Raw genomic sequence first — 26,809 nt, forward strand, 5'->3', positions numbered from 1 at the left:
GGTTGCATTCCTATATACCAACAATGAATCGACAGAAAGAGAAATCAAAGAATCAATCCCATTTACAGTTGCACAAAAAGACCCATAAAATACCAGGAATAAATCTGACCAAAGAGGTGAAAAATCTATACACTGAAAACTACAGAAAGCTTATGAAAGAAATTGAAGAAGACACAAAAAAATGGAAAAAGATTCCATGCTCCTGGATAGGAAGAACAAATATTGTTAAAAATGTTGATACTACCCAAAGCAATCTATGTATTCAATGCAATCCCTATCAAAATAACACCAGCATTCTTCACAGAGCTAGAACAAAAATCCTAAAATTTGTATGGAACCAGAAAAGACCCTGAATAGCAAAGCGATCTTGAAAAAGAAAACCAAAGCAGGAGGCATCACAATCCCAGACTTCAAGCTATACTACAAAGCTGTAACCATCAAGACAGTATGGTACTGGCACAAGAATAGACACTCAGATCAATGGAACAGAATAGAAAACCCAGAAATGGACCCACAAACGTATGGCCAACTCATCTTTGACAAAACAGGAAAGAATATGCGATGGAATAAAGACAGTCTCTTCAGCACGTGGTGCTGGGAAAACTGGACAGCGACATGCAGAAGAATGAACCTGGACCACTTTCTTACACCAAATAGAAAAATAAACTCAAAATGGATGAAAGACCTCAATGTAAGACAGGAAGCCATCAAAATCCTCGAGGAGAAAGCAGACAAAAACCTCTTTGACCTCGCCTGCAGCAACTTCTTACCCAACACATCTCTGGAGGCAAGGGAAACAAAAGCAAAAATGAACTACTGGGACCTCATCAAAATAAAAACCTTCTGCACAGCAAAGGAAACAATCAGCAAAACTAAAAGGCAACCGACAGAAGAACAGAGGGTTAATGGAGGGGTTGTGGGAGGGGGGATGGGCTAAATGGGTAAGGGGCATTAAGGAATCTACTCCTGAAATCATTGTTGCCTTATATGCTAACTAATTTGGATGTAAATTTAAAAAAATAAAAAAAAAATTAAATTAAAAAAAAAGGTGATGTTTAAGGTTTTCAATCCCAATTTAAATGGGATGCTGGAACTGAACATTTTGTAGGAAATGGGTTGTCTGGAAGAGCTTCCTTTGAGAGAAAGATTCAGCAAGAAAGATTGCACCATAATCTAGTGTCTCATCTAGGAACTGGTGGACCATCCTCGGTCAGGTATGAAAAGTCAACCAGAAGACATTAGTGTCCTTAGAACTATCATGTATGTAGGGGAAGGGAACTTGATCTTCATTATCCATTAAACACAAAATATGGAAACTGAATGAAGAAACTTACATAAAAAACTGGTACAAAATAAATGAAAACAACAGGACTTCATAAAAAACAAGTGAACCGTAAGACTACCCACAGTAACAGGATTCCCACAGGAAACAATTTCCACTGAGGATTAAGCCTGTAATAAAAAAATTACTAAGTACACAAGTCAGAAAAAAATGCCATGAGAATGAATCAGTACACTCAATAGGCAAAAAATTGCAGTGCAGAAATTATATATTCTCGAGCAACTAGAGAAAGACTCCCAAATGAACATGTTTAACATCTTCAAAGAGATAAAAGTATGAAAATAATCCAATAGGGTAGGATTAATTAATTAAAAATGGATTAAGGTCTTGAAGGTGAGATCTGTAACCATAAAGCTCTTAGAAGAAAACATAGGAAACTCCTTGACATGGGTCTTGGCAGTGACTGTTTGAATCTAACACAAAAAGCAAAAGCATCAGAAGCAAAAAAACAAAAACAAAAAACAAACAGAAAAACAAAAACAAAACACAAAACGCAAAAAACAAGTGGGACTACAGCAAACTAAAAAGCTTCTGCACAGCAAAGGAAATCAACAAAATGGAAAGGCAACCTACTGAATGGGAGAAAATATTTGCAAACCATATATCTGATAAGGGGCTAATATCCAAAATTCATAAAGAGCTCATGCTACTCAATAGCAAATAATAATAATAATAATAATAATAATAATAATAATAATAACTTGATTAAGGAATGGGCAGAAGAAGATCTGAAGAGACATTTCTCCAAAAAAGACATAAAGATGGCCAATAGGAACATGAAGGATGCTTAATATCAATGCAAATCGCAACCACAGGGAGATATCACCTCACACCTGTTTGAATGGCTATTATCAAAAAGATAAAAAACCAATAAGTGTTCGTGAAGATGTGACAAGAGATAACAAGTGTTAGTAAACCCATGCACACTACTGGTGGGAATGTAAATTGGTGCGGCCACTATGGAAAATGTTACGGAGTTTCCTAAAAAAATTAAAAATAGAACTCCTATATGATCCACCAATTCTGGTGGATCTTCTGGTTATTTATCTTCTGGTTATTTATCTGAAGAAAATGAAAACACTAACTCAAAAAGATATATTCACCCCTATGTTTATTGCAGCCCTATTTATAATAGCCAAGACATGGAAGCAACTTAAGTGTCCATCAATGGATAAATGGATAAAGAAACTGTGGTATATATATGCAATGGAATATTATTCAGCCATAAAAAAGAATAACATTTATGCACCTTGAGGGCATCATGGCAAATAAAATAAGTCATACAGAGAAAGAGAAGTGCTATATAATCTCTTATACGTGGAATCTAAAGAAACAGAAAAACAAAACACCAAACTCATAGAGAACAGATTGGTGGTTGTGAGAGGTGGAGGTGGGGGTGGAATGGGAGAAATTGGTGATCTGGTTTTTTTAGCTTAAATAAAAATGAATAAGTAATAATAATAATAATAATAATAATAATAATAAAAAACAATAAGGAAACATTCCTAAGATATATTTTAAGTGATGAAACCAGACATGGATCAGTGTATATACTTTACTACCATTGGGTTAAGAACACAAATCGAGAAGGAAGGTGTGTGTGTGTGTTTCTTATTTGCTTGCATATTAAGAAAAAGATGTAGAGATGAGCATCAATAATAATAATACCAAATAGTTCCTGAACACCTTCCCCAAATTCAAGTCTTTGGTTAGTCTTTTACAAGTGTATCTTACTGTGAGTCCATGAGTCCCAAGCACCTTCTGTGCCCACAGTCTAGTTTTTGCTTTTATTAAAGCAAACATATAAAAACCTTGTTTTAGATAATTGACCCTGCTACTGTGTCCATATATGTTTGAAACAAAAGTCAGTGCCTTGGCAAAAGTCCGCTATATATAGAACAGACATAAGGAAGGCCAGGAGCTTATGCTATCATTAGAAATTCCTCCTATTCGGAACACTATGTATTGGATAATGGAATAATATTCAATTGACCCAACCAGATTTTGTAGCAGATAGCATTTCCTTGGAAAGAGACTCCGAGCATCTGAGTTTGTATGCAATAGATTTATTAGCATGTGTTTTGGGGGGAAAATATGTTAGGAGTATGGGTAGCACAACTGGGAATAAGGGGAAGTTCAATTGTAATGCTCTTGCAACAGAGGCTTCAGCAAATCATACAAGAAGCTCCAAAGCTGAATAGTGCTCCAGAGCTGTCCCAATTGACGCAAGAGGGGCGGCCCATCAGATACCAACCACATTGACCAGTTATCAGATATGGGCTTCTTTCAGATTGGGAGCATAATCTTGGGCACCACTCCCTTGTTACAGGGCAATTCCTGAAGAGAGACTCAGCTGTGAAATGTCAGCAGGTAACACTCATAGGAGGTGGGGGGATGGGTGCTTGATCCTGAAGGCAGACCTGGGCTGTGTACCATGACATCCTCCATAGAGTCTTAGGAAATTTTGAATGCAGAAGGCACTGAGAAAAGATAGTCAGAAGCAGTAGAAGCAGAGGTGATAAAGAGAGAGAGAAACCGAGTCATGAAAATGGCAGTGTTATTACAGTATTAACAACAAGATAATTAGGTTGCTACAGCAATTTTTGAATATCTTGAGAGGGTTTTGTATCTTTAACAGTGATAAATTATATTTCAGATCTTCATAAACACGAACTGTACTTGTGGAGGCAATTGTATTGTCTGTATCTGTTTCTTGCAATCTGAAAAAGCAAACCTAAAAGACATAGGTCTTGGGTATTCAACTTTGAAGTGCATCTTATGCAAGGGTATTTATAAGAACATGTGAAGAAACCTTCACTGAAAAATATTAAAAGACTTTTAGAGAGATTAGGAATTTTGCTTACTTGCTTAAAAAAATTATAGTTGACCCTTGAACAATGCTAACAAAGGTTAGGGGTACTGATGCCCCACACAGTTGAAAATCTATGTATAACTTTTGACTCTCCCAAAACTTAACTAATAAGAGCTTACTGTTGACCAGAAGCTTTACCAATAACATAAAGAGTTGATTAATACACACTTTGTATGTTATATGTGTTATATAGGGTATTATTACAATAAAGTAAGCTAGGGAAAAGAAAATTTTATTAAGAAAGTTGTAAGGAAGAGAAAATATATGTATAGTACTATACTGTAAAATATCCACATATAAGTGGGCTCATTCAGTTCAAACTCATGTTGTTCAAGGGCCAATCATTACAGTTAAAAAAATAATAGTTCTGTTTAAATGTAGAGGTAGAAGATGTAAAATTGCATGCTAAAAGACCTATAAAGTCTGCTTTGTCCATTTTATGTGTTCACTATTTATCCTCTGTTTACATGGATAGCCTAGACGTTTAATACACGTTAGTTTAAGACCTAATTTTCAAATTAAGTAACCTCAAAATGCATAGTTTTGTCCCTAGTGATATAAAATAAGTTGCTCTCACCTTGAGAAGTTTTTGGGTTTTTTCTGGTTTCACAGGCAATTCCTGTAAATGCCATTGGGCAGGTACACAGACATTCTCCATCCAGCAGGATCACAGTACCTCCATGTTGGCATGGGTTGCATTTCCTCACATTGAATTCAGTGATATAATCTTCAAGGGCTCTTTCTAAATTCTGTTTCTTTAGGTGTGCGTCTTTTATTTTCACTGGAACCAGATTATATATAGGAGACAGCTACAAGAAAGCAAAATATTTAATTTTAGAACTTTTTCTACTGATGGAGCTTGTGCAGTCCCATTCACTGAATTATTTGTCCGTTCATTAATTCAACAAAGGTGTTTTTTTTTTTTTAACGTTTATTTATTTTTGAGACAGAGAGAGACAGAGCATGAATGGGGGAGGGTCAGAGAGAGGGAGACACAGAATCCGAAGCAGGTTCCAGGCTGCGAGCTGTCAGCACAGAGCCTAACGCGGGGCTCGAACTCACAGACCGTGAGATCCTGACCTGAGCCGAAGTCGGACGCTTAACCGACTGAGCCACCCAGGTGCCCCTCAACAAAGGCTTATTGAATGATTATTATTGGCAGGTATGACGTTTGCTGATAGACTATAGGAGTGATCATAGCTAGGCATGATCTCTGTGATCATTATGGAGGTAAGGAGGTCACATTATGCAAGCAAGAAGACTGATATTAAAATAATCACACAGATAAAATGGAAACCATGATAGGTACTATATGGGATGGGTCTATGTGTTTTAAAAATGGACAATCATGGACTTAAACTTTTCTCAGGATAACATACTGACATTATTTTGTGAATTGTTTATGCTGCCATTTCCCCTCCTCCTCTCTTCCAACAGGTAGCCAGTGTCTCTTGTCAAACTGGGGCTTTGTGTGCAAGGCCAAGATCAGAAAGCCCCTGAAGGCAAATTCTTTGTTGGCTTTCCCCCACCCATAAAAGCCTGAACTCACTGAGGAATTTTTACTGGGAGAAAGGGTGTGAGAAGAATGCCACTGAGGCAGGAGATTCCTCCTGACTTAGTACGTCCCTCAGGGGACAAGAAACCATAAACTGGATCTCTGGCAGCTATTTGAGGAAAAGCAGAGAGTCCCTAGAGAAGGCAGAGAGTCCCTAGAGAGACTCTAGAGAAGAGTCCCTAGATCAAGGACTAGGGATCCAGTTTTGCCAGGGACTCCCATGTACAATCTTGGCATAGAAGGCTTGGAACCACTTGACTTCAAGGGAACATGTGAGTTTGAACAATGAGGTTATTAGGGTGACCACTGTGGATTAAATATATACATTATATATATTCCCAGTTCCCCAACTGAAGCATCAGGGTTCTTGTATTGATCTGGGCAATAAGACCTCCCTGAACCCCATCCAACAAATGATTAAAGGATAAATTTTCCAGCAGTAGAAAGGGATGGAATCTCAATACCAAATTTAATTAGAATTAAAGAAAATGAAGTAATATGGTTTCTTCTGCATAAATTCCTGGGGTCAAATACATAGTTGCTACAACTGAATCGAGGAAGCTTGGAAGGGCTTTCCTGAGAAAATGACCCTTCCGCTGAGATTTGAGGTGCTGGGACAGAAAGAAGAGCATTCCAGTCATACAGAATTTGAAATGTCGCTATGGTGGAGGGGTGCCTGGGTGGCTCACTCAGTTGAGCATCCCAGGGTCCTGGGATTGAGACCTGTATCAGGCTCTGCGCTGAGCCTGGAATCTGCTTGTGATTCTCTCTTTCTCTACCTCTGCCCCTCTCCCCCACTCACTAGCTCTCTCTCTAAAACAACAACAACAACAACAACAACAACAACAACAACAAAATTCTTATGGTGGAAAAGCCACAACATATGTAGAAGGTGTCTATATCAGCAAATTCAGTTGTGTGACTCAAAGACTTGTTTGAGTAAATAAATCATTAGAAACTGAGGTCCTTGGGTGGCATAGCACTTTGAAACAGGAGGCTACAAATTTAAAAGGAACTGGAATCCAAAGACTCAAGAAAGAGATTAAAACAAAAATACTACATGTGGGTAATGATGGATTGAATAATGTCAACTGAGCTTTTTTTCTCTGAGGGCAATGACAAATAAAACCAAAATTAAAAATCTGCTTGAAGGCCCTGGAGAGTTAATGAGGTAATACATATTCGGCTACGTTCTGGGAGGAGGTGGAAATTCAAGGAGGTGAGCCTAGTATTTTTGGGCCACAGTCCCCTTTTGACACATTTGCCTAATTTGGGAACAGGCTGCAGAGGGACTGAGGTAAAGGAGCACATCACAGGGCTGGTGGGGGTGGGGGGAAAGGTTGGTATTCAGGGACAGCAAAGGAAAAGAAGCCATGCTTTGGGTTGGGACCCAAAGCCCTACAGTCCTGGAAGTGAGAGGGAGCCAGAAGTGGGTGGCCTTGCAGAGACTGCAGTCTGGTTCGCATTAAAAAAATCTTGAATCATTGTAACCCCAGAAGCTTTCCAGATGTAAACATATATTTTCTTTGGAAGAAAAGATAATCATTCCAAGGCCTCACGCTACTCCTAGAAGAATTTTTAAAGTGTAATATTCAGCCCCTAATAAAAATAACTAGGTACACAAGGAAACAAGGTGACATGAACAAGAACCAGTAGAAACCCTAGAAGCTAAAGCAGAGCTGTGAGGATGACAAGATTTGATCTACCAGACAGACTTTTGAAGCGCTATGTTTACATGAGTCGGACCATAAGGGAGAAGATCAGCAATTGTAGCAGAAAACCAGAAGTTACTTTTTAAAACAGAGGACTTGGGAAAAATAAACAAATAAAGATATTATAAGTTGATATGAGGGGCACCTGGGTGGCTCAGTCAGTTAAGCGTCTGACTTCAGCTCAGGTCACCATTTTGAGGTTCGTGGGTTCGAGCCCTACATCGGGCTCTGTGTTGACAGCTCAGAGCCTGGAGCCTGCTTTGGATTCTGTGTCTCCCTCTCTCTCTTGTTTCCCCCCACCCTTGCTCTCTCTTTGTCTCAAAACAAATAAATAAACATTTTGGGGGTGCCTGGGTGGCTCAGTTGATTAAGCTTCTGACTTCTGCTCAGGTCATGATCTCACGGTTTGTGAGTTCAAGCCTCCCACCGTGCTCTGTGCTGACAGCTCAGAGCCTGGAGCCTGCTTCAGATCCTGTGTCTCCCTCTCTCTCTGCCCCTCCACACTCACGCTCTGTCTCTCTCTGTCTCTCAAAAATGAATAAATGTTAAAAAAAATAAAGTTGACATTAATATGCCAGTTTATGGACTGGTTAAATAGAAGCCGTGATACAACAGAAGCAAAATTAATGAATTAGAATATAGGTAAGGAGAAAATACTGACAGTGAAGCATAAAGTGATAAAAGATTGGGAAATACAGAAAGAAGGTAGGAAACATAAAAGACAGGGTGACTGGGTGGCTCAGTCAGTTAAGCATCTGACTCTTGATTCTGACTCAGGTCATGATCCCAGGATTGTGGGATCAAGCCCCGCATTGGGCTCCATGCTGGAGCTCTATGTCTCTCCCACTCTCTCTCTAAAGTAGTAATAGTAAAAATGGATAGGGGGAGAAGAGAAAAGATCCATATAATTTGAGTCCCAGAAGGAGAGAATATTTAAGAAGCAATATTTGAAGAGCTAATGGTTGAGAGCAAAACAAGCCAGTGGAAGATACAGAGGTACCCCATTAATGAAAAGCAAGGCTATAATTTTTTTCTTTTCACACATAGCCATATCAGGGTAAAACTACTAAAAAAACAAAGATAATGGAGTAGATCTTAAAATCATCTAAGTAAAAAGTCATAGCACTTTGAAAGTAGACTGATATTTGATTTTTTTTTTTTTTTTTTAACATTTATTTATTTTTGGGACAGAGAGAGACAGAGCATGAACAGGGGAGGGGCAGAGAGAGAGGGAGACACAGAATCGGAAACAGGCTCCAGGCTCCGAGCCATCAGCCCAGAGCCTGACGCGGGGCTCGAACTCCCGGACCGCGAGATCGTGACCTGGCTGAAGTCGGACGCTTAACCGACTGCGCCACCCAGGCGCCCCTGATATTTGATTTTAATAGATATAATCAATGATAGAAATTGTTCTTGGACAATGAGATATTCATAGGAGATTTCTTTTTTTTTTAAATTTTTTTTTTTCAACGTTTATTTATTTTTGGGACAGAGAGAGACAGAGCATGAACGGGGGAGGGGCAGAGAGAGAGGGAGACACAGAATCGGAAACAGGCTCCAGGCTCTGAGCCATCAGCCCAGAGCCTGACGCGGGGCTCGAACTCACGGACCGCGAGATCGTGACCTGGTTGAAGTCGGACACTTAACCGACTGCGCCACCCAGGCGCCCCATAGGAGATTTCTTAAAAGGTCACTTCAAAGGTTATATCACTCACAGAAAAACAAATCTAGTTTGATTGTAGATCAAAAAGTAAAAGCAAAACAATAAAGCTTCTGCAAGAAAATATATAGAACAGCATCTTCAACACCTTGAAGTAGGGAAAGATTTTATTTTTTTTAAAGAATTTTTTTTTTCAAAGTTTATTTATTTTTGGGACAGAGAGAGACAGAGCATGAACGGGGGAGGGGCAGAGAGAGAGGGAGACACAGAATCGGAAACAGGCTCCAGGCTCTGAGCCATCAGCCCAGAGCCCGACGCGGGGCTCGAACCCACGGAGCGCGAGATCGTGACCTGGCTGAAGTCGGACGCTTAACCGACTGCGCCACCCAGGCGCCCCTAGGGAAAGATTTTAAACAGGACATAATGGCACTAACTATAATGAAAGGAAACATATATATTTGACTATGTCAAAATAAAAAAAAAAAAAACCAACATTATAATTCCTGATATGATGTACTGAGAAGGACGCAACGTCACTTCTGTGGTATCTTTCCAAATGGATAACCTCAATCTTCTCTAAGCCTAAATTGAGGGACATTTGACATAACAGCTGACTCATCAAAAAATGTCAAGGTCCTGAAAGATGAGAAAAGTCTGAGAAACTGTCCCAGAATCGAGGAGACTAAGGGGCCATTACAACTAGTTGCAGTGTGGGATCTTGATTGGATCTTGGAACAGATAAAAGATATTAGGGGAAAAACTGGTGAATTTTAAATAGGCTCTGTAGGTTAGACAATGCTAATTTTCTTATTTTGATTAACTGCACGATGGTTGTGTAAGTTGTTAACATCAGGGGCTGCCGGTTATAGGGTGCATGTGAACTCTGTGCTATTTTTGCAGGTTTACTGTCTGTACTATTTATGCCATTTTACAGTAAGTCTAAAATTATTTCAAAATAAAAAGTAAAAAGGAGAACATCTGTTACAAAAAATATCATTGAAAGGTGAAGGTCCTCAAATGAAAAAAAATCTTTTATAATACCTTTAACTGAGACTAGGCTTATATCCAGAATATACCAAGAACTTCCACAGTCAATGCAAATGTTCACCAGCACACTCTTTTATAAATTAGTATATAGGATTTAGATTTTAACTATGTTATATTTATTTGGAAGAAAGTAGCCTCTTACAGACATTGCCACATTGGCATGAACAACATAAGCATGTGGCAGAGTTATTTTGATTTTTGGGAAAAGACATTCATCTTGTTTTACCTTTTAAAGGAAAGTCAAGGCCAGATAATCTAAGATACAGGAAGAGAGGGTCATGGGGAAACTACAATGTGGATGAAATGCATAAACAAAGTGTTCAAAGAGATAAAGAGGAAGGTCATGTAATGACCATAATTTCAGAGAAGCCTCAAACCCTGGAGGCAAAACTCCCTCAAGAAGACAAAGAACAATGAAAATGTACTTGGTGAAGTGTCTTTTTCTGATAAACTTTGGCTTTCCATTAATTAAGAGAACAGTTCTCCTTTGTCTCCTACACTAGCTAATTGTATCTCTCTACTATTTGTAGTCATGAAACATGAAACATGCTAATAACATACAAATAAGTTGAAATATAGTTTAAAAATGAAGTACATTAAAAAATAATAAATAAAATGAAGTAAATTGAGGTTTCTTATATATACGGAGAGAGAATCCCAAGCAGACTCCTGCATTGTCAGCGCAGAGCCCTACGTGGATCTCAAGCCCACAAACCATGCGATCATGACCTGAGCTGAAATCAAGAGTTGGAGGCTTAACTGCCTCAGCCACCCAGGCGCCCCATATGAGTGTTCTTTTTATCCCTATACAAGTGAGTTAGGACTGACTTTCACTACATCTTTATAACTGTAATGAGGACAACACAGAGCACCGTGACTACAGGTCCTTGAAATACTTATGCTCTTTAACATCCGATGCCTCACTGCGAAGAATTGCACAACAAAAATGGCAGGTAAATGATTCATTATTACCTAGGTTGTTCCAGAAAGTGCTCAATATAGCTTGACATATGGGTGCATAAGATTGGTTGAGGGAAACAAGAAAGGGAGGACGGAGGATAAAAGGCAAGATGAAGGCAAAGGCAACACAAAATTCATGCTAGGAGGACTGACCCATTGGCATCAGGTGGGTCACAAATTTGGGGATATTTTCTAGTGCACTAAGTAAGACAACTGAATTTAATGGTCACATGTATTTAAGAAATATTTACGTCGTTCACAAGAGAAACAAAATGATCCATGAAACTGAGTTTAAAGAGTAATATCTCCCATGAGTTCTCATAAAGGAGACACTGTATTATGTAACATCCTTTTAGTAAATAAAGCAGTGAGTTATATAACTTGGCAAAAACAAAACTTTACAGGAAGCCAATTTGCTACATGCTAGCTATACTGATCTCTGCTGCTATTGCTTTAGAGGAAATAATAAACTTTATATCTCTCAGGCAATCATTAATAAATGTAATTTCCTCAACTGACATTTTTATAACTAGTTTGTAGTGGTAAGCTTAAGAAGAAACCAAAGTTCAGCTATTCTGTTGAGATAAAATGTAGAAATGTTGTGTTAACATTCAGGCCAGCTGGAAATAGAAATAATATACTTTCATGAAAGTTGAAGACTCTGACAAAAGCGAATACTGAAAGTGAGGCTCTTTCTCCTCTGCCTGAAGAAGGGCTGAGAAAAAATTCTTGGGCTGGGTCAACACATTCCTCAAACAGAGGTTTGGGGTCTGCTGAAGCACACGGACAAATGGAGAATCAGAGCCATGAGGTTCTACTTCATAGAGCATGGCCATAGTTACTTTATTTTTTATTTTATTTGTTTCTTAGTTTAGTGTGGAAAAATATATTAAATTATGCTGTTATGTTGTGTTGTGTTATATATAACTGCTTTACTTAGAAAATCTCTGTGAAATTCTTTAGAGTAATATAACCTCCCAGTGTTTTCTCCAAGATAAACTGTTTGCAACATAAATATCTAGATAATGGATTTCATTTGCTCAGAGAATTAAACATAAGCTGGTTAATAGTTTAGTGTGGTGGGGAGTGTGGGTGGGAAGAGGTTTCACCAATTCTTTAAATAGTTAAATAGAAGGATCAATTCTTAAGACTATCCCTGATGTTTGAAGGTGTCATCCATAGAAAACTGAATGCTTCAACTTACCAAAGAATTAATTAGTGATTATAGATTGCTTAATTACCTCATGGAATAGCTTCTAATTATCCAAAAAAAAAAAAAAAAAAACCAAAAAACAAAAAACAAAAAACCACTTCTACTGCATTTATAAAATCAAAATAACTTGGAATCTATTTCAAGGTCAAACCACACTATATCTCATATCTCTTTAGGGATTTAAAAGTCATGCAAAGTCAATAAAGAACACAATATTTTAACTATTTTCTGAACTTTATCTACAAGAAGATAAATTTTAAAAAGTGGTTGCTGGGTGACTCACTATTGTTGCCATTTTCTTAGGTAGAATATTGATCTGAAAAGTCCAGGCTTCCCATGTATGAATAAAGAAGGTTATACAGGTATTTTAGATGGAATGCCTACTAATCTAAAAACCTGGAGGTCAGGGCACCTGGGTGGCTCAGTTGGTTGTGTCTGAGTCTTGATTTCAGCTCAGGTTATGACCTCATGGTCATGAGACTGAGCCCTGGGTTGGGCTCTATGCTGGGTGTGGAACCTACTTGAGATTCTCTCTCTCCCTCTGCACTCCCCCCCCACTTGCTATAAACAAACAAACAAACAAACAAACAAATAAATAAATAAATATCTGGAGTCAATAGTTGCCCTTGAAAATAGGATAAACTATACTTTGCATCCAGCCAGCAGGACTGTCCCATAGAGTTAATGAAGGTCTTTGAATAGTTCTGGTAAATCTAGTAGTAAATCTTCAGCAGATGCTTTATTTACTTGAGATTCTTTAAATTGGCTCTAGAATAGGGGCACCTGGGTGGCTCAGTCGGTTGAGCGTCCGACTTTGGCTCAGGTCACCATCTCACGGTCCGTGACTTCAAGCCCCGCGTCGGGCTCTGGGCTGATGGCTCAGAGCCTGGAGCCTGCTTCCGATTCTGTGTCTCCCTCTCTCTCTGACCATCCCCCGTTCATGCTCTGTCTCTGTCTCAAAAATAAATAAACGTTAAAAAAAAATAATAAATTGGCTCTAGAATATACTGGACTATGATTAAGATCAGGGAACAAGTTTGGATCCATACAAGGATAGCTGAATTTAGAGATGAGAAGACAAGACAATTTGTGTCCATCTGGATGTAAACATCTTCCAAATTAATTCTTATTTAAGATTTTCTGACAGATCTATTTTTATTGAGTTTCAAATAGTTATTATTTCAAATAAATATTATTTAAACATTATAAAACAAAAAGGATCTCTTCTGGCTTTAATTTCACATATAGACATGCAAATTTGGCCAATCTTTTCTCCCTTTTTGTCCTACCTATGGGGCAAAATATTTGAAGTTTCATAGATATGTCAGCACATTTATGAATGGCTAGATTTCTGCAATCTAAAAGGAAAAGACTACAATTTGCCAGTTTCCGACTTCTTCCCTCTCATAAATGAGATGGTTTTGGTAGCTTCACTCATTCTTTAAGGACAATAAAATGGGATGAAGTGACAAAAATCTCTAATAACTAGTCCTATCAAAATGCCAACATGACTGTAACTCAAGTTAATCAAACTGAAATTGAGGTAAAAGATAACTTGACCTGAGGGAAAATTTTATAACACACAGGGAAAATGGAAAGCTATAAAGGGAAGTAGGAAAACAAATATGGAATAAAGGAAAACACTTACTCTTTTTAGTTAGTTTGGGGAGAAGAATGATGGGGCTAAATGACACTGGCATTTATATCTTTATGATTACAATGCAGTGTGTTTCCCCTAGAAATAAGTACTAATGGGTTTATAAACTCAAGACTATAATCAAGATACAAAAAAGAAAGAATTTCTGGACCATAAGAACCGCTCACCCTTGGTCTTATTTTCTGAGACCTCATGCACTTCCCTTTCAAGAAGGCCCTTAAATATTCTCCTGTGTTGGAAGTGGTGGTATGATGCCACCTGATGGCAAGGGACAACCAGGGGCAGATGGAAGGGAACTAACAATTCTTGGGCACCTATTTGGTGCCAGTCTGTGCTACAGGCTCTACACAAGCAATCTTATTAAATCCTCAAAATAAACATGAAGCCCCGGAGAATTTAGCATTGCAGAGGTCAGAAAACTTTACACATTTAGAGAAGGACAGAGAGCTGAACTCATCCTGGGCTGGTGTGATGCCACACGTCATGCCTTTCCTCTATGTCACGCTTCTTTCCAGGGATGACATAGGAGTGCATTTGAATGCTCACATCTCTTTCAGAAGAAGTTAACCGTTCATCTGAACCAACAGTTACATTTAATAAGAAAATTTTAAAGTCTTCTATTTGAAAATAAACATTCCTGAAACTCGACCACTTTCTTACACCATTCACGAGAATAAACTCAAAATGGATGAAGGACCTGAATGTGAGACAGGAAACCATCAAAACCCTAGAGGAGAAAGCAGGAAAACACCTCTCTGACCTCTGCTGCAGCAATTTCTTACTTGACACATCTGCAAAGGCAAGGGAATTAAAAGCAAAAATGAAGGAACTCACAAAGATAAAAAGCTTCTGCACTGCAAAGGAAACAATCAACAAGACTAAAAGGCAACCGATGGAATGGGAAACAATTCTTGCAAATGACATATTGGACAAAGGGCTAGTATCCAAAATCTATAAAGAACTCACCAAACTCCACACCCAAAAAACAAATAATCCAGTGAAGAAATGGGCAGAACACATGAATGGACACTTTTCTAAAGAAGACATCCAGATGGCCAATAGGCACATGAAAGATGCTCAACGTCACGCCTCATCACGGAAATACAAATCAAAACAACACTGAGATACCACCTTACGCCAGTCAGAGTGGCTAAAATGAACAAATCAGGAGACTATAGATGCTGGCGAGGATGTGGAGAAACGGGAACCCTCTTGCACTGTTGCTGGGAATGCAAACTGGTGCAGCCGCTCTGGAAAACAGTGTGGAGGTTCCTCAAAAAATTAAAAATAGATCTACCTTATGACCCAGCGATAGCACTACTAGGAATTTACCCAAGGGATACAGGAGTGCTGATGCATAGAGGCACTCGTACCCCAATGTTTATAACAGCACTTTCAACAATAGCCAAATTATGGAAAAAGCCTAAAAGTCCATCAACTGATGAATGGATAAAGAAGATGTGGTTTATATATACAATGGAATACTACTTGGCAATGAGAAAGAATGAAATCTGGCCTTTTGTAGCAATGTGGATGGAACTGGAAAGTGTTGTGCTAAGTGAAATAAGTGAAATAAGTCATACAGAGAAAGACAGATACCATATGTTTTCACTCATATGTGGATCCTGAGAAACTCAACAGAAGACCAGGGCGGGGAGGAGAAGGGGGAAAAAAAAGTTACAGAGAGGGAAGGAGGCAAGCCATAAGAGACTCTTAAATACTGAGAATAAACTGAGGGTTGATGGGGGCTGGGGGAGAGGGGAAAGTGGGTGATGGGCATTGAGGAGGGCACCTGTTGGGATGAGCACTGGGTGTTGTATGGAAACCAATTTGACAATAAATTTCATATTAAGAAAATAAAAAAAATAAAAAGCTTATGATTATATGCATGTAAATAAAAATAAATTATTACCTTTAAAAATAAATAAATAAAAATTTTCATTGGACCTTATAGAATAGGAAAAAAAAAAAAAAGAAAATAAACATCCCTTACTTTTTGACTTATGAGCACTGGAGAATCATTTAAGGAAGTGGCCCAATTTACAAAGTCAGTCATATCAACCGTTTTGGCTCCTTTGAGAAGCTTCTCTTTCAGCTCATATGCATATTTTTGGGTTCCTCCTCTTATGAGTGAAATAACATCATCTATAAGGTTATCACTAGTGATGTTTACTGAGAAGAGAAAGAGGATATAAGTGAAACATTTATAGTTCTGTGACATTTGACCAACATTTATTGAACCTTTTCAAAAAGTATAGTCTAATATATTTATTGAATTTTACTTATATAATTTTTTCACCCAAAATCTCCAAGAGCAAGTTTTATTAGTAGTCAATTGTAGACTCCAGTTGTCTTAAAAAAAAATGATGATTTAGATACATTGATGATTCCAAATTCATCATTTATGCCCATGCATACGTGGGAACTAAACGTGACTTTTGGGATGTACTAGAAATTTTTTGTTTTAAGACTTACTTCATAATTACATTTTATATAACTTTGCTTCATACTAATTTAATATTACGAAAAAAAAATCAGAGAGTGTAAAAAAGAATCAGGTGAAAAACAAAATTTTTTTCCATCCTAAATTCCTACTCCTCTCTCCTTCAGTTTCTCTCTCCAGACTTTTAACACACTTTTGTGAATCTTATAGAGTTGTAAATTTTTTGAGCTGGAAGGAATTTCAAGAAGATTTTTGTTTATCTTTTTTCATTTTTATAGATGAGAAAACTGAGACTCAGAGAGGTGGAGTGACTAGCCCAAGACTAGCCTGAGGGTCAAATATTGAAATTAGGACTTTCGATGGCAAGTTCAATTTTTTTTTTGCACTCATCAGTGGTTTCTTATCATGGCCACATGTTAGTGGTTGGTATGCTTTTAAAAACACTAGGCTTTTCTCTCTCTGCCTCCCCACTATCAGCTGCTTCTCTAAAGGGAAGTCTCAAGCATTTGTATGTCCAAAAATATTCTCAGGGATTTCTGATTAGAGTAAAAATTGAGCACTCTAGCACTATCTCATGCTTGTAAATCTGCTAAGTATTAACAACACAAGCAACATTTATACTAAAGATATTTATGTTTTTAAAAAAGTTATGCACTGGTTGAATGTTAAGGATGGGTTGGAATTACTTCCCCCCCACCCCCAGTTTTATTGAGATATAGTTGACACACTGTAAAAGTTTAAGGTCTACTTAGAAAGAATGCTTTGCCATACACATATATCACAAAATGATTACCACCTGCATCACCTCGTACAGCTACAAACAATTTATCTTTTCCTGGGCTGAAAACTTTTAGTTTCTGCTCTCTTAGCAACTTTCCAGTATATCACACGGCACTGTTAGCTACAGTCATCAGGTTGTACATTACATCTCCAGCACTTATTTATCTTATAACTGGAAGTTTATACCTTTTGACTCATTGGACGAAGGCGGATTAGGAGTTTTGAGCCGGGAGGAAGGCTGAATTAGGGAAATGGTTTCAGTCTTCTCCTCTGTTTATGGTTACATACAGTATGTCACTAGTCTATTCAGAAACTTTGCTAAGATTAGGGGGGGAAAGGAGATTTTTGCTGAAGACGTTTTCTACCATTGGCCTTCTACCATTGCCAGGATAAATGTGCAAATCTACAAAGACTACAGTGTAAGTGCCTTTCCGAGAGCTGCACACTGTGTGGCCTGAGCAATGATGTTTCCAATGAATACATGTCCATGGGTACTTGTGTTCATACCACTGTAAAAATAAAAGTTTTAAATCACTCAAAGGTTTTGCTTGTTTGTTTAGTAAAGAGGATGGACAATAAAGAGAGTTCACAGTGATGGGGCAGTGTTCATTGACAACACCTCCTCCTTTTTTTTAAACTAGTGAGGTAGGCCATACTTACCAGTTCCACCTTCACCCCTCTTTAAACAATCGTTTTTATTGATCTTTCCTGTGAGTTCAGCTCCAGCATTCAGAGAAGCATCCAAACTAAACCCGAGGCATCTCTGTACATCCCTTATTTCAACACCTGTTTAATGTATTTAGTTGAAAATCATTAAATAAGGTCTAAATTATTTCAATAAATACATTTCAATTGTACTATTTTGTAAGAAACATACTCGGATTCCTAGACATTATTACTGAACTCAAATGCAAGGTCATATCTCCTCTGCTTTGATGCATAGGGCACTCGTACCCCAATGTTTACAACAGCACTTTCAACAATAGCCAAATTATGGAAGGAGCCTAAAAGTCCATCAACTGATGAATGGATAATATTAGAATCTATTGGCCTCCTTTTGAATTTGCTCGTCAACTTACTAACAAAGGACATATAAACTTACTTCTTGTTTAAAAGAGACATCACTCAGAATAGGGCAGTTACAGTAAAGTCCTTTACTTCTAACATCATGGGAGACAGACTTTGATGTCTAACATATATTCAATGCTCATCATATACCCAAAATCTTTCCAAACATCAATTAATTTAATCCTCACATTAACCTTTCAAGGTAAGTTCTATTATCCTCATTTTACAGATGAGGATATGGAACGACAGAGCAGATAAGTTACCTGCCAGTGGGATTCAGCAATTAGCCAAGTTACCATATGAACCAGAGTTGTCTGGCTGTTAAGCACTTCTCTGTATTGACTTCATAATTTGGTCGTGGGATGCATCAACATCTCAGATTCCTCTTTGGAAGACTCTGCTCATTAAGGTAGTGAGTTCATTGCTTTGAGCAGATGGCTTATACATGCGACAACTTTGCTTTGGTCCTATGAATGCTACTTAGTAGACATCAGTTTTGGAAGCTGACTCACTGGTGTGTGGATACTACAGTTACTAGGAAGAAAAATCCTAATATTTAATTCAAGTATATACTTTATTATCTATTTAGAAGAGAAAATGATTATTTTATTACAAGGGTAAACTGCCTCAGTTCATTGACCATGTCAGTTTTCAGTCTTATTTATCATTTCAGAACACACACACACACACACACAAATGCTTTGTGAAAAAGGAAAGGGAGAAGTGAAGTTAGTCCCAGGGTTTCATAGTAAAATATAGAAGTAGGGATCTGGGGACATTTAAGCATTCATTTATTCAGCAAATATTTTTTGTGTACCCACCACTAGTGAGAACTTGAGAAATATCAGGTGGATTTCCCTATGAAAGGAAGAGGGAGGATAAAAATGGAAGGCCATGCAAGGAATCCAGAATACTAGATTTCCAACTTTAACCTAGGAAGCATAAAGACTTTGATTCCAAAGATGGGTATGAAAATCTCTAAGTGATCCCAATGAGCTTAGATTTTCTGCCTCAGCTGTGGGCCTTTTCTTGTCCAGACAGGGTCTGGACATCCCAAATCTAGGTGTAGGACGTGGCTTGGTCCTCAGGTATTGCCAATGAAGAAGCAAGAAGGATGACTTCCTTTTCAAAGGACTGACCTAATGATCCTTGTCTACTAAGGTCAGACGATAAGTAAATTTAAGTGGGTAGGTCTGAGTTACCCAAGATTAAAGATTTTAGCTCATGGAGCTTTTTCACCAAGGCAACTCTTAGCCTGAAGTGTTCCTTGTGTTTTGATCACCGTTGCTGAGCCTTTCTCTTCTGATTTTCAGGTCACTCAAGACACAGTCCTCTCGTGCCCCTTGCCCGTGTGCTATTTATCAAAATAGCCTGCCGGACAGGACTCAGGAGGCTTCCTTATGCTGTCTCACAGGGTATAGCCCTGTGAGGCAGTACAAGTCAAACAACTCCATATTCCATTTCTCCTCGCAGCACCTCTACCCGCTCAAGACTAGACTGAGGCGTCAAGAGCAGTCAGTTCTGGCTATTCATAGTTGTTTCATCTCTAACATGTTTACAAACTGTGAGGACAGTGTCCGGCTGTAAGCGCATAGCCATATCCAATTCTTCGCTTGAAACAGACAGAGGCTAAGAGAAAGAGCCACGGAAACGTTTTTTTGGCAACACTTCCACCCCTAAGAGACACGCTGAAGACGTTTGAGGGCAGAGAAAGGAGATATGCTGGCACCTATCTCCTCTGTAAGGAATATTACAACTAGCCACAATTTCTCACGAAATGAGTAATTAAAACTTATTAACACAGTCACTTTGCATGCACTTTATTCTTAAAAGGCTTAGATGAGGGGCGCCTGGGTGGCGCAGTCGGTTAAGCATCCGACTTCAGCCAGGTCACGATCTCGCGGTCTGTGAGTTCGAGCCCCGCGTCAGGCTCTGGGCTGATGGCTCAGAGCCTGGAGCCTGTTTCCGATTCTGTGCCTCCCTCTCTCTCTGCCCCTCCCCCGTTCATACTCTGTCTCTCTGTCCCAAAAATAAATAAACGTTGAAAAAAAAAAAAAAAAAAAAGGCTTAGATGAAACCTTTAGGCCAGTATGGTAATTACGTAGTACGTAGGCCTTTCCTGAACCCATGGCAGACATTGATGATCAACCATGGCCTTCTTTCCCATAACTTCAAGCGTGGTCAGACATCTGCTCAACGTGGAGTCAATTCAACTACCACCATATGATTAAACTTGTCATTCTATGAGGTAAAACTAATTTTCCACCTTTGCTTTAAGACATTAGATTTACATCTTAATATCACTTTCTCCCTCCTCCCTCAGAGAAAATTTAGAACACTATTTCCCTTCCAATGCTCAGGAGTCCTTTGGAAAAGTATTGACAAACATGTAATGGAACCCATTTATCGATTCAGAAATAGATGACGTGAATTATGTCTCTTGTACTTTTTCTACTTTTTAAGTAGTATTCCACTCAAAGCATCATCGCCAACTGATCTTAAATTGCAGTATAATTTTGTGCATTTTGTAGTAGTGCTGCTGACCAAGTCATGATCAAGTCATCATGATCAAGTTCATGATCAAGTCATCGTGTTTGAGGTCTAGAAGTCAATTCGCTATTTGGTGTTTTAACGGGATTTTGATGCCAAAGGGCAGAGAGAGAGAGAGTTCTCTCAAAGAAGCAGTGTATAGGAATTTATCTGAAAGCCTTTAATCATTGAAAGAGGTTAGCAACAGGAATAATGATTGGTTAAAACAGCTTTAGAGGTAAGAGCTCTGTTTCTAGGTGTACCTTTCTCTTCCATGGCTGCTTTATCCAAAACATATATTAGTTCATAGAGTCCTCCTAGAGACCCAGAGCTACTGTAGTGGGTTCCGTAGGTTTCCAAAAATGCAAAATATTCCCCCTTTGCATAGGTAGGTGGCAGAGCTTTTATGTCCTCCAAGAAAGTTGTTGTCAGCATGACATCCCGACTTCTCATCGTAAATCTTCCCAGATGAATTACTCCCTTCACATGCAGGAACACTTTTTCCTTTGTTGTAGAGCAGAAGAAAATAAATATGAGTTTAGTAGCCATTATTTCAAAGTTAAAAATCACAAAATTTAGAATTTCCCCAGGAAATAATTTGTGTTTGTTTGTTTTGTTTTGGTGACCATAGATATTTTAACCCAGTAGGGTGGCAAACTCAGAATGCCATTAGTCCCAACTGTTGATGAAAGTGTGCAGCACGGGGGCTCTCAAACACTGCCGGTGGGAATGTAGAATGGTCTAATCCCCCTGGAGAACTGCCTAGCAGTTTCTTATAAAGGTAAACACACATTTACCCTATGGCCAGTAATTTCACTTCTACATATTGACCTCCGGGCAATGAGAAAATAGCCCACAAAAAGATCCATACAAGACTTTCATAGCAGCTTTAGTCAGAATAGCTTAAAACTGGAAACAACTCAAATGTCCACCAACAGAAGACTGATAAACAAATTGTGGTATGTTCACACAAAGGAATACCAGTTAGCAATAAAAAAGGAACAAACTACTGATACATGCAATAATATAAATAAATCTTAAAAATAGGACTCTGAATGAAAAAAGCCAAGCACAAAAGAGTACGTACTCTGTGATTTCACTCATATGAAGTTCTAGAACAGGTGAAATCAAGCTACAGTCAGAGAATTCTGGAGTGCTTGCCTCTCAGGCAGGGAGTGGCTGAAAAAGGGCATGAGGGAATTTTCTTGAGGTGGTGGAAACGTTCTATATCTTGTATGAGGAGGTGGTTACACAGATGGATACCTACAATAGTCACAACTCATGGAGCTATAGGCTTAAAATATTTGTGTGTTTTTGCTTATAAATCATACCTCATTAAGTTGATTTTAGAATGTTGGCAATGAAAGAAAAAGTAGACATTATGTGTGCAGCCTACTCTTCTCATTTTGCAGACCAAGAAAGTCTGATCCAAAGGTATCAAGTTATTTGCCCCAAATCACAAAAATAGACTGTGCAGTGATTGGTCCTATAAATGTAGGCTTCAGGTCTCCCTGCTCCTTCTACTATGTACTTTCAATTTTTTTTAAGTTTATTTATTTATTCTGAGAGAGAGACAGAGACAGAGAGGGAGAGGGAGAGAATCTCAAGTAGGCTCCACGCTGTCAACATAGAGCCCAACACGGGGCTTGATATCATGAACGATGCTACCATGACCTGGGCAGAAGTCAAGAGTCAGACGCTTAACTTACTGAGTCACCCAGACACCCCACTCAATTTTTGGTAATAATAAGGTGGACAATATTTTAAGACCTAAATAGGTGAACAGTTAATCATTCCCAGAGATGATGGCTTAAATTTCCAAGAGAAAACCATAGACTGTCCTGGCCAAAACTAAACTATAATTGACACCTATGGTTTTGTAGATGGTTCGTTTAAGGTTCTTCTAGAGTAGTGGTTAACACATGTTGATTGCATAGACCTTTGAAGCATATTATTAGTTTTTAAAAGCATAGCTTGGTATATATGAACATCACACCAAACTTTCTGTGTTCTGGAAGCACAGATGTTCACAGTGTATAACTTCACTCCACGTGATGGTCGGTGATTCAGTCTTTAACAAAAATCTTAAAGAAACTTACTCCGTATACAATAAATCATATGAGTTCTCCTGATGACCTCCATCATAATTCTCAGTGGAGTCTCAAGGATGCACAAAAAATATTTGGATTCCTTTTCGTTGTTGCTAAATTAGGAGTATAACTTGTCAGAAAGACATTATATTCTTTGGCCCCACTTATTTTAGAGGTAGATATTAGATCATTTCCATCCAAACATAAAGTTGTTCCTTCTGTGTCAAAATCTCTTGGCCTCACTTGTCTAATGATTTGCTACCCATTTCTTTGTCCTCATTAAAAGCAAAATTCATTTAAAGAACTCTCTGTACTGGCTGTTTTCAATTCCTCTCTCCCCATTTTCTCTTGAATCTAATCCAGTCATTCAGCTCTCCTCACTACTTCAACAAAACTTCTCTTGTCAAGGTCACCAGTGACCTTCACAGCGATAAAGCCGGTAGCAGTTACTTCTGAGTCCCTCTTCTTTGACATATTAGCACATTTGGCACAGCTCATTACTCCTTCCTCCTTGATAGTTTCTTTTCTTATCTCCTAGGGCAGTTCTTCTCAAGCTGTAAAGTGCGAACACATCACCTGTAGAATCTTGTTAAAATGCAATTCTGATTCAGCAGGTCTGGCTTAAAGGCTGAGGTTCCAGCTTCCCAGTGGTGCTGATGTTGTTGACCCATGGACCACACTTTGAGTAGTGAGGTTCTAGGGCATTATACCTGCCACATCTTGCTGTCCTCTGCTGCTTCTTCCTCTTTCTATTGATGTTCCTTGAGTTTAGTGTTGGATCTTCTCTCTCTCTCTCTTTTTTTTTTTTACAAAATGTGTAGTCATTTATTTTGAGAGAGAGAGAAAATTCCAAGCAGGCTCCATGCTGTCAGCACAGAGCCCAACATGGAGCTTGATCTCACAAACCATAAGATCATGACCAGAGCCAAATCAAGAATGGGACACTTAACTGACTGAGCCACCCAGGTGCCCCATCTATCTCGTTTGGTAGCAACTTCATCTTTCCAGTTGCTCAGGTGAAAAACCTTAGAGTCATGCTTGACTCTATACTTGTGTCCATCATCACTCACCTGGATTCTTACAATAGCTTTCAACAAATCTTGCTTTTGCTCTTAACTCTCATATTTCTTATCATTTAAATTATATTAGAGTATGTCAATCTTCTTCTTTTTTTTTTTTTTAATTTTTTTTTTCAACGTTTATTTATTTTTGGGACAGAGAGAGACAGAGCATGAACGGGGGAGGGGCAGAGAGAGAGGGAGACACAGAATGGGAAACAGGCTCCAGGCTCTGAGCCATCAGCCCAGAGCCTGACGCAGGGCTCGAACTCACGGACCGCGAGATCGTGACCTGGCTGAAGTCGGACGCTTAACCGACTGCGCCACCCAGGCACCCCTAGAGTATGTCAATCTTCTATTAAAAAATTATTCTAGTGACCTCCCACACCACTCAGAGAAAAAGCTAAATTTCATGACCTGGTTCAGGGTAACCTTTCTAACTTACTCTCCTTCTGGTTCACTCTGGGCCAATGGACAGATATGCTCGTCTCTAACAGTTCCTTTTGCCAGGTGCCTCATCCCAAATATGACTATTTGGTTATTTCCTCTCCTTCAAATCTTCACTCAGATTTCCTTGAGCTTTCTTTTTAATACTGCCATTTTCCCAGCACTCCTGATTTCCCTTCTGTTACTCTACTTTTGACTTTATTCCATAGCACTTAACACGTTCTAAATACTATGTGGTTTGCTATTTTGTGCTTATGTTTATTTTATCTATCTCTCTGCGATGAACTTTCAGTTCCATGAGGACCGGAATTTTTTCTAGTTTGGTTCACAAATGTATCCTAAGTACCTGGAACAGTGCCTGGCCACGTAGGAAATCCACATTAAATATTTTCTGCATGACTTAAAGGATTTTCCAACTACATACTTTGGATGGGTATGCATGTTAATATAGAGACAATGCACAGACCCATACAAAACAATTATAATGATTGAGCAAAGTACTGAGTGAATTATTATTATTTTTTAAAGGAGGAGAGGGTATCTAAATAAGTGACTGTGTTATCAGAAAATGAAGAAGGAACATTTTACCAGCATCATACTGATTACAGAAAGTATATTCTATATTTATTTCAAAGGGGATGAAACAAAATTCTAAATTGGGATTAAATATTAAAAAACAAACACATTTGCAAAGCTTCAAACTAAAGGTGTGATTACAAAGGAAGCAGACAAGTTTCATATGCTACGTGTATAATTTCATGGCATCATTACTTTAGAGACACTTTATAGTAAGTACATAGCCATCAGTGTAAGGCATTGCAGTAAATTACCAAAATTCCTCAGTATGATTCTTCATTGTAATTCTGAAGATAGCATAAATTGAACAGTCTATTACCACAATCTCAGTCCAAAGGTATGCTCTGAATTCTAAATACGCTTGTTCTCTGTTCGTCACCACCAAACATCTCACCCCCTTATACTACTGCAGATCCTGTCAAGTTCTTCTCCAGTCTGCATTCTTCTTCCTGACCTTCTAGCTACATATTTGAGGATTTGTTGACTATTATTACCTGTCTCTCTTTTTTCTCTCTCTTTCCAATGAGCTCTATGTGCTCCAAACACTTAAAAGAAACAGTTTTGGGGGAGTGCCTGCATGGCTTCATCTGTTAAGCACTGACTCTTGGTTTGGGTTCAAGTCATGATCTCATGGTTTGTGAGTTCGAGCCCTACATCAGTGTCAGCGTGGAGCCTGCCTGGGATTCTCTCTCTCTCTCTCTCTCTCTCTCTCTCTCTCTCTCTCTTTCTCTCTGTCCCTTCCCTCCTCACTCTCTCTCTCTCTCAAAATAAAAATAAACTTTACAAATAAAGAAAAAAAATTTAAAAAACCCATATCTTAAAAAATAAATAAATAAAAGAGGGGGATGCCTGGGTGGCTCAGTTGGCTGGGCGTCCGACTTCGGCTCAGGTGGTGATCTCGCGGTTCCTGAGTTCGAGCCCTGCATCGGGGTCTATGCTGACAGCTCTGAGGCTGGAACCTGTTACGGATTCTTTGTCTCCCTCTCTCTCTGTCCATCCTCCACTCATGCTCTGTCTCTCTCACTCTCAAGAATAAATAAACATTAAAAAAAATTAAAAAACATGAAGAAGGGGTTTGGTTATTTTGAAAAATATCCCATCATATTCTCTGTTTAAGTGTTTGAACTTACCTTCTTTGAAGAATGTGTCAAAAACAGTTGGTAAGTTTCATTTTTGGAATACCCAAATCGAAATTTAGCCTCAGCATTTGTAAGACCTAGGGGTGCTTTATTGTCAGAAGTTTCTTGAAGTTTACTTTTGCACTGTTCAATTGCTTCCGTAGGTGTGAATTTTAAATTTATATCTGCGTTAAAATTCGATGTCCTCTCTTGGACAATTTGTTTGAATGCTTGCATCTGTTCTTCATAATATTCAGTTCTGAAGTTTTTGTCGGCTTTGGTCTAAAAGAGAATCACGAGATGTTAAAAACAACATACAGAAAACCACCCTAAATAAGCATGGAATAAAATAAAAATCAAGCAATGATTTGAAAGGTATTTGAGCAAAGGAGTTAAGAGTGAAGCACTGAAGCGACATGGCTGGACTCCAGTACGGGCTCCATGACTCTTGAGAACAGGACACAGTAACTTCTCTTGTGTGTCAGATTCCTTCCGCGAAATAGAGAGACTCACCAGAGGGAGCCCAAAGGGTGTTATGAGATAATACAATGAGACACCGCATAGGAAGGGCTGAGAACACAGGGAGACTTTCAGATGTTAAATATGTTAATAATTACAGAACAATTTGTGTAACAGATGTGCAATATACTTTCATTTGTGTAAAAAAAAGAAAGGAAGAAAG

At 38.5% G+C, this 26,809-nt stretch overlaps 1 protein-coding gene across 1 annotated transcript in view; it reads right to left on the reverse strand.

Moving 5' to 3' along the window:
- Nucleotides 1-3,388: 3,388 nt before the first annotated feature.
- C9 (complement C9) overlaps nucleotides 3,389-26,809 on the reverse strand; it is a 56,435-nt gene continuing 33,014 nt past the window's right edge. Inside the window, exons 6-11 of the mRNA XM_025924942.2 lie at nucleotides 26,140-26,409; nucleotides 21,102-21,342; nucleotides 17,902-18,027; nucleotides 16,012-16,190; nucleotides 4,792-5,023; nucleotides 3,389-3,822 (exon numbers count right to left, since the gene is read on the reverse strand). Coding sequence (XP_025780727.1) covers nucleotides 3,797-3,822; nucleotides 4,792-5,023; nucleotides 16,012-16,190; nucleotides 17,902-18,027; nucleotides 21,102-21,342; nucleotides 26,140-26,409 — 1,074 coding nt within the window. The 3' untranslated portion in view covers nucleotides 3,389-3,796. The remainder of the gene's footprint in view (nucleotides 3,823-4,791; nucleotides 5,024-16,011; nucleotides 16,191-17,901; nucleotides 18,028-21,101; nucleotides 21,343-26,139; nucleotides 26,410-26,809) is intronic.

The sequence above is a fragment of the Puma concolor genome, chromosome A1, assembly GCF_028749965.1.
Source record: "Puma concolor isolate L17-30 chromosome A1, mPumCon1.1.hap2, whole genome shotgun sequence".
NCBI classification, from domain to species: Eukaryota; Metazoa; Chordata; class Mammalia; order Carnivora; family Felidae; genus Puma; species Puma concolor.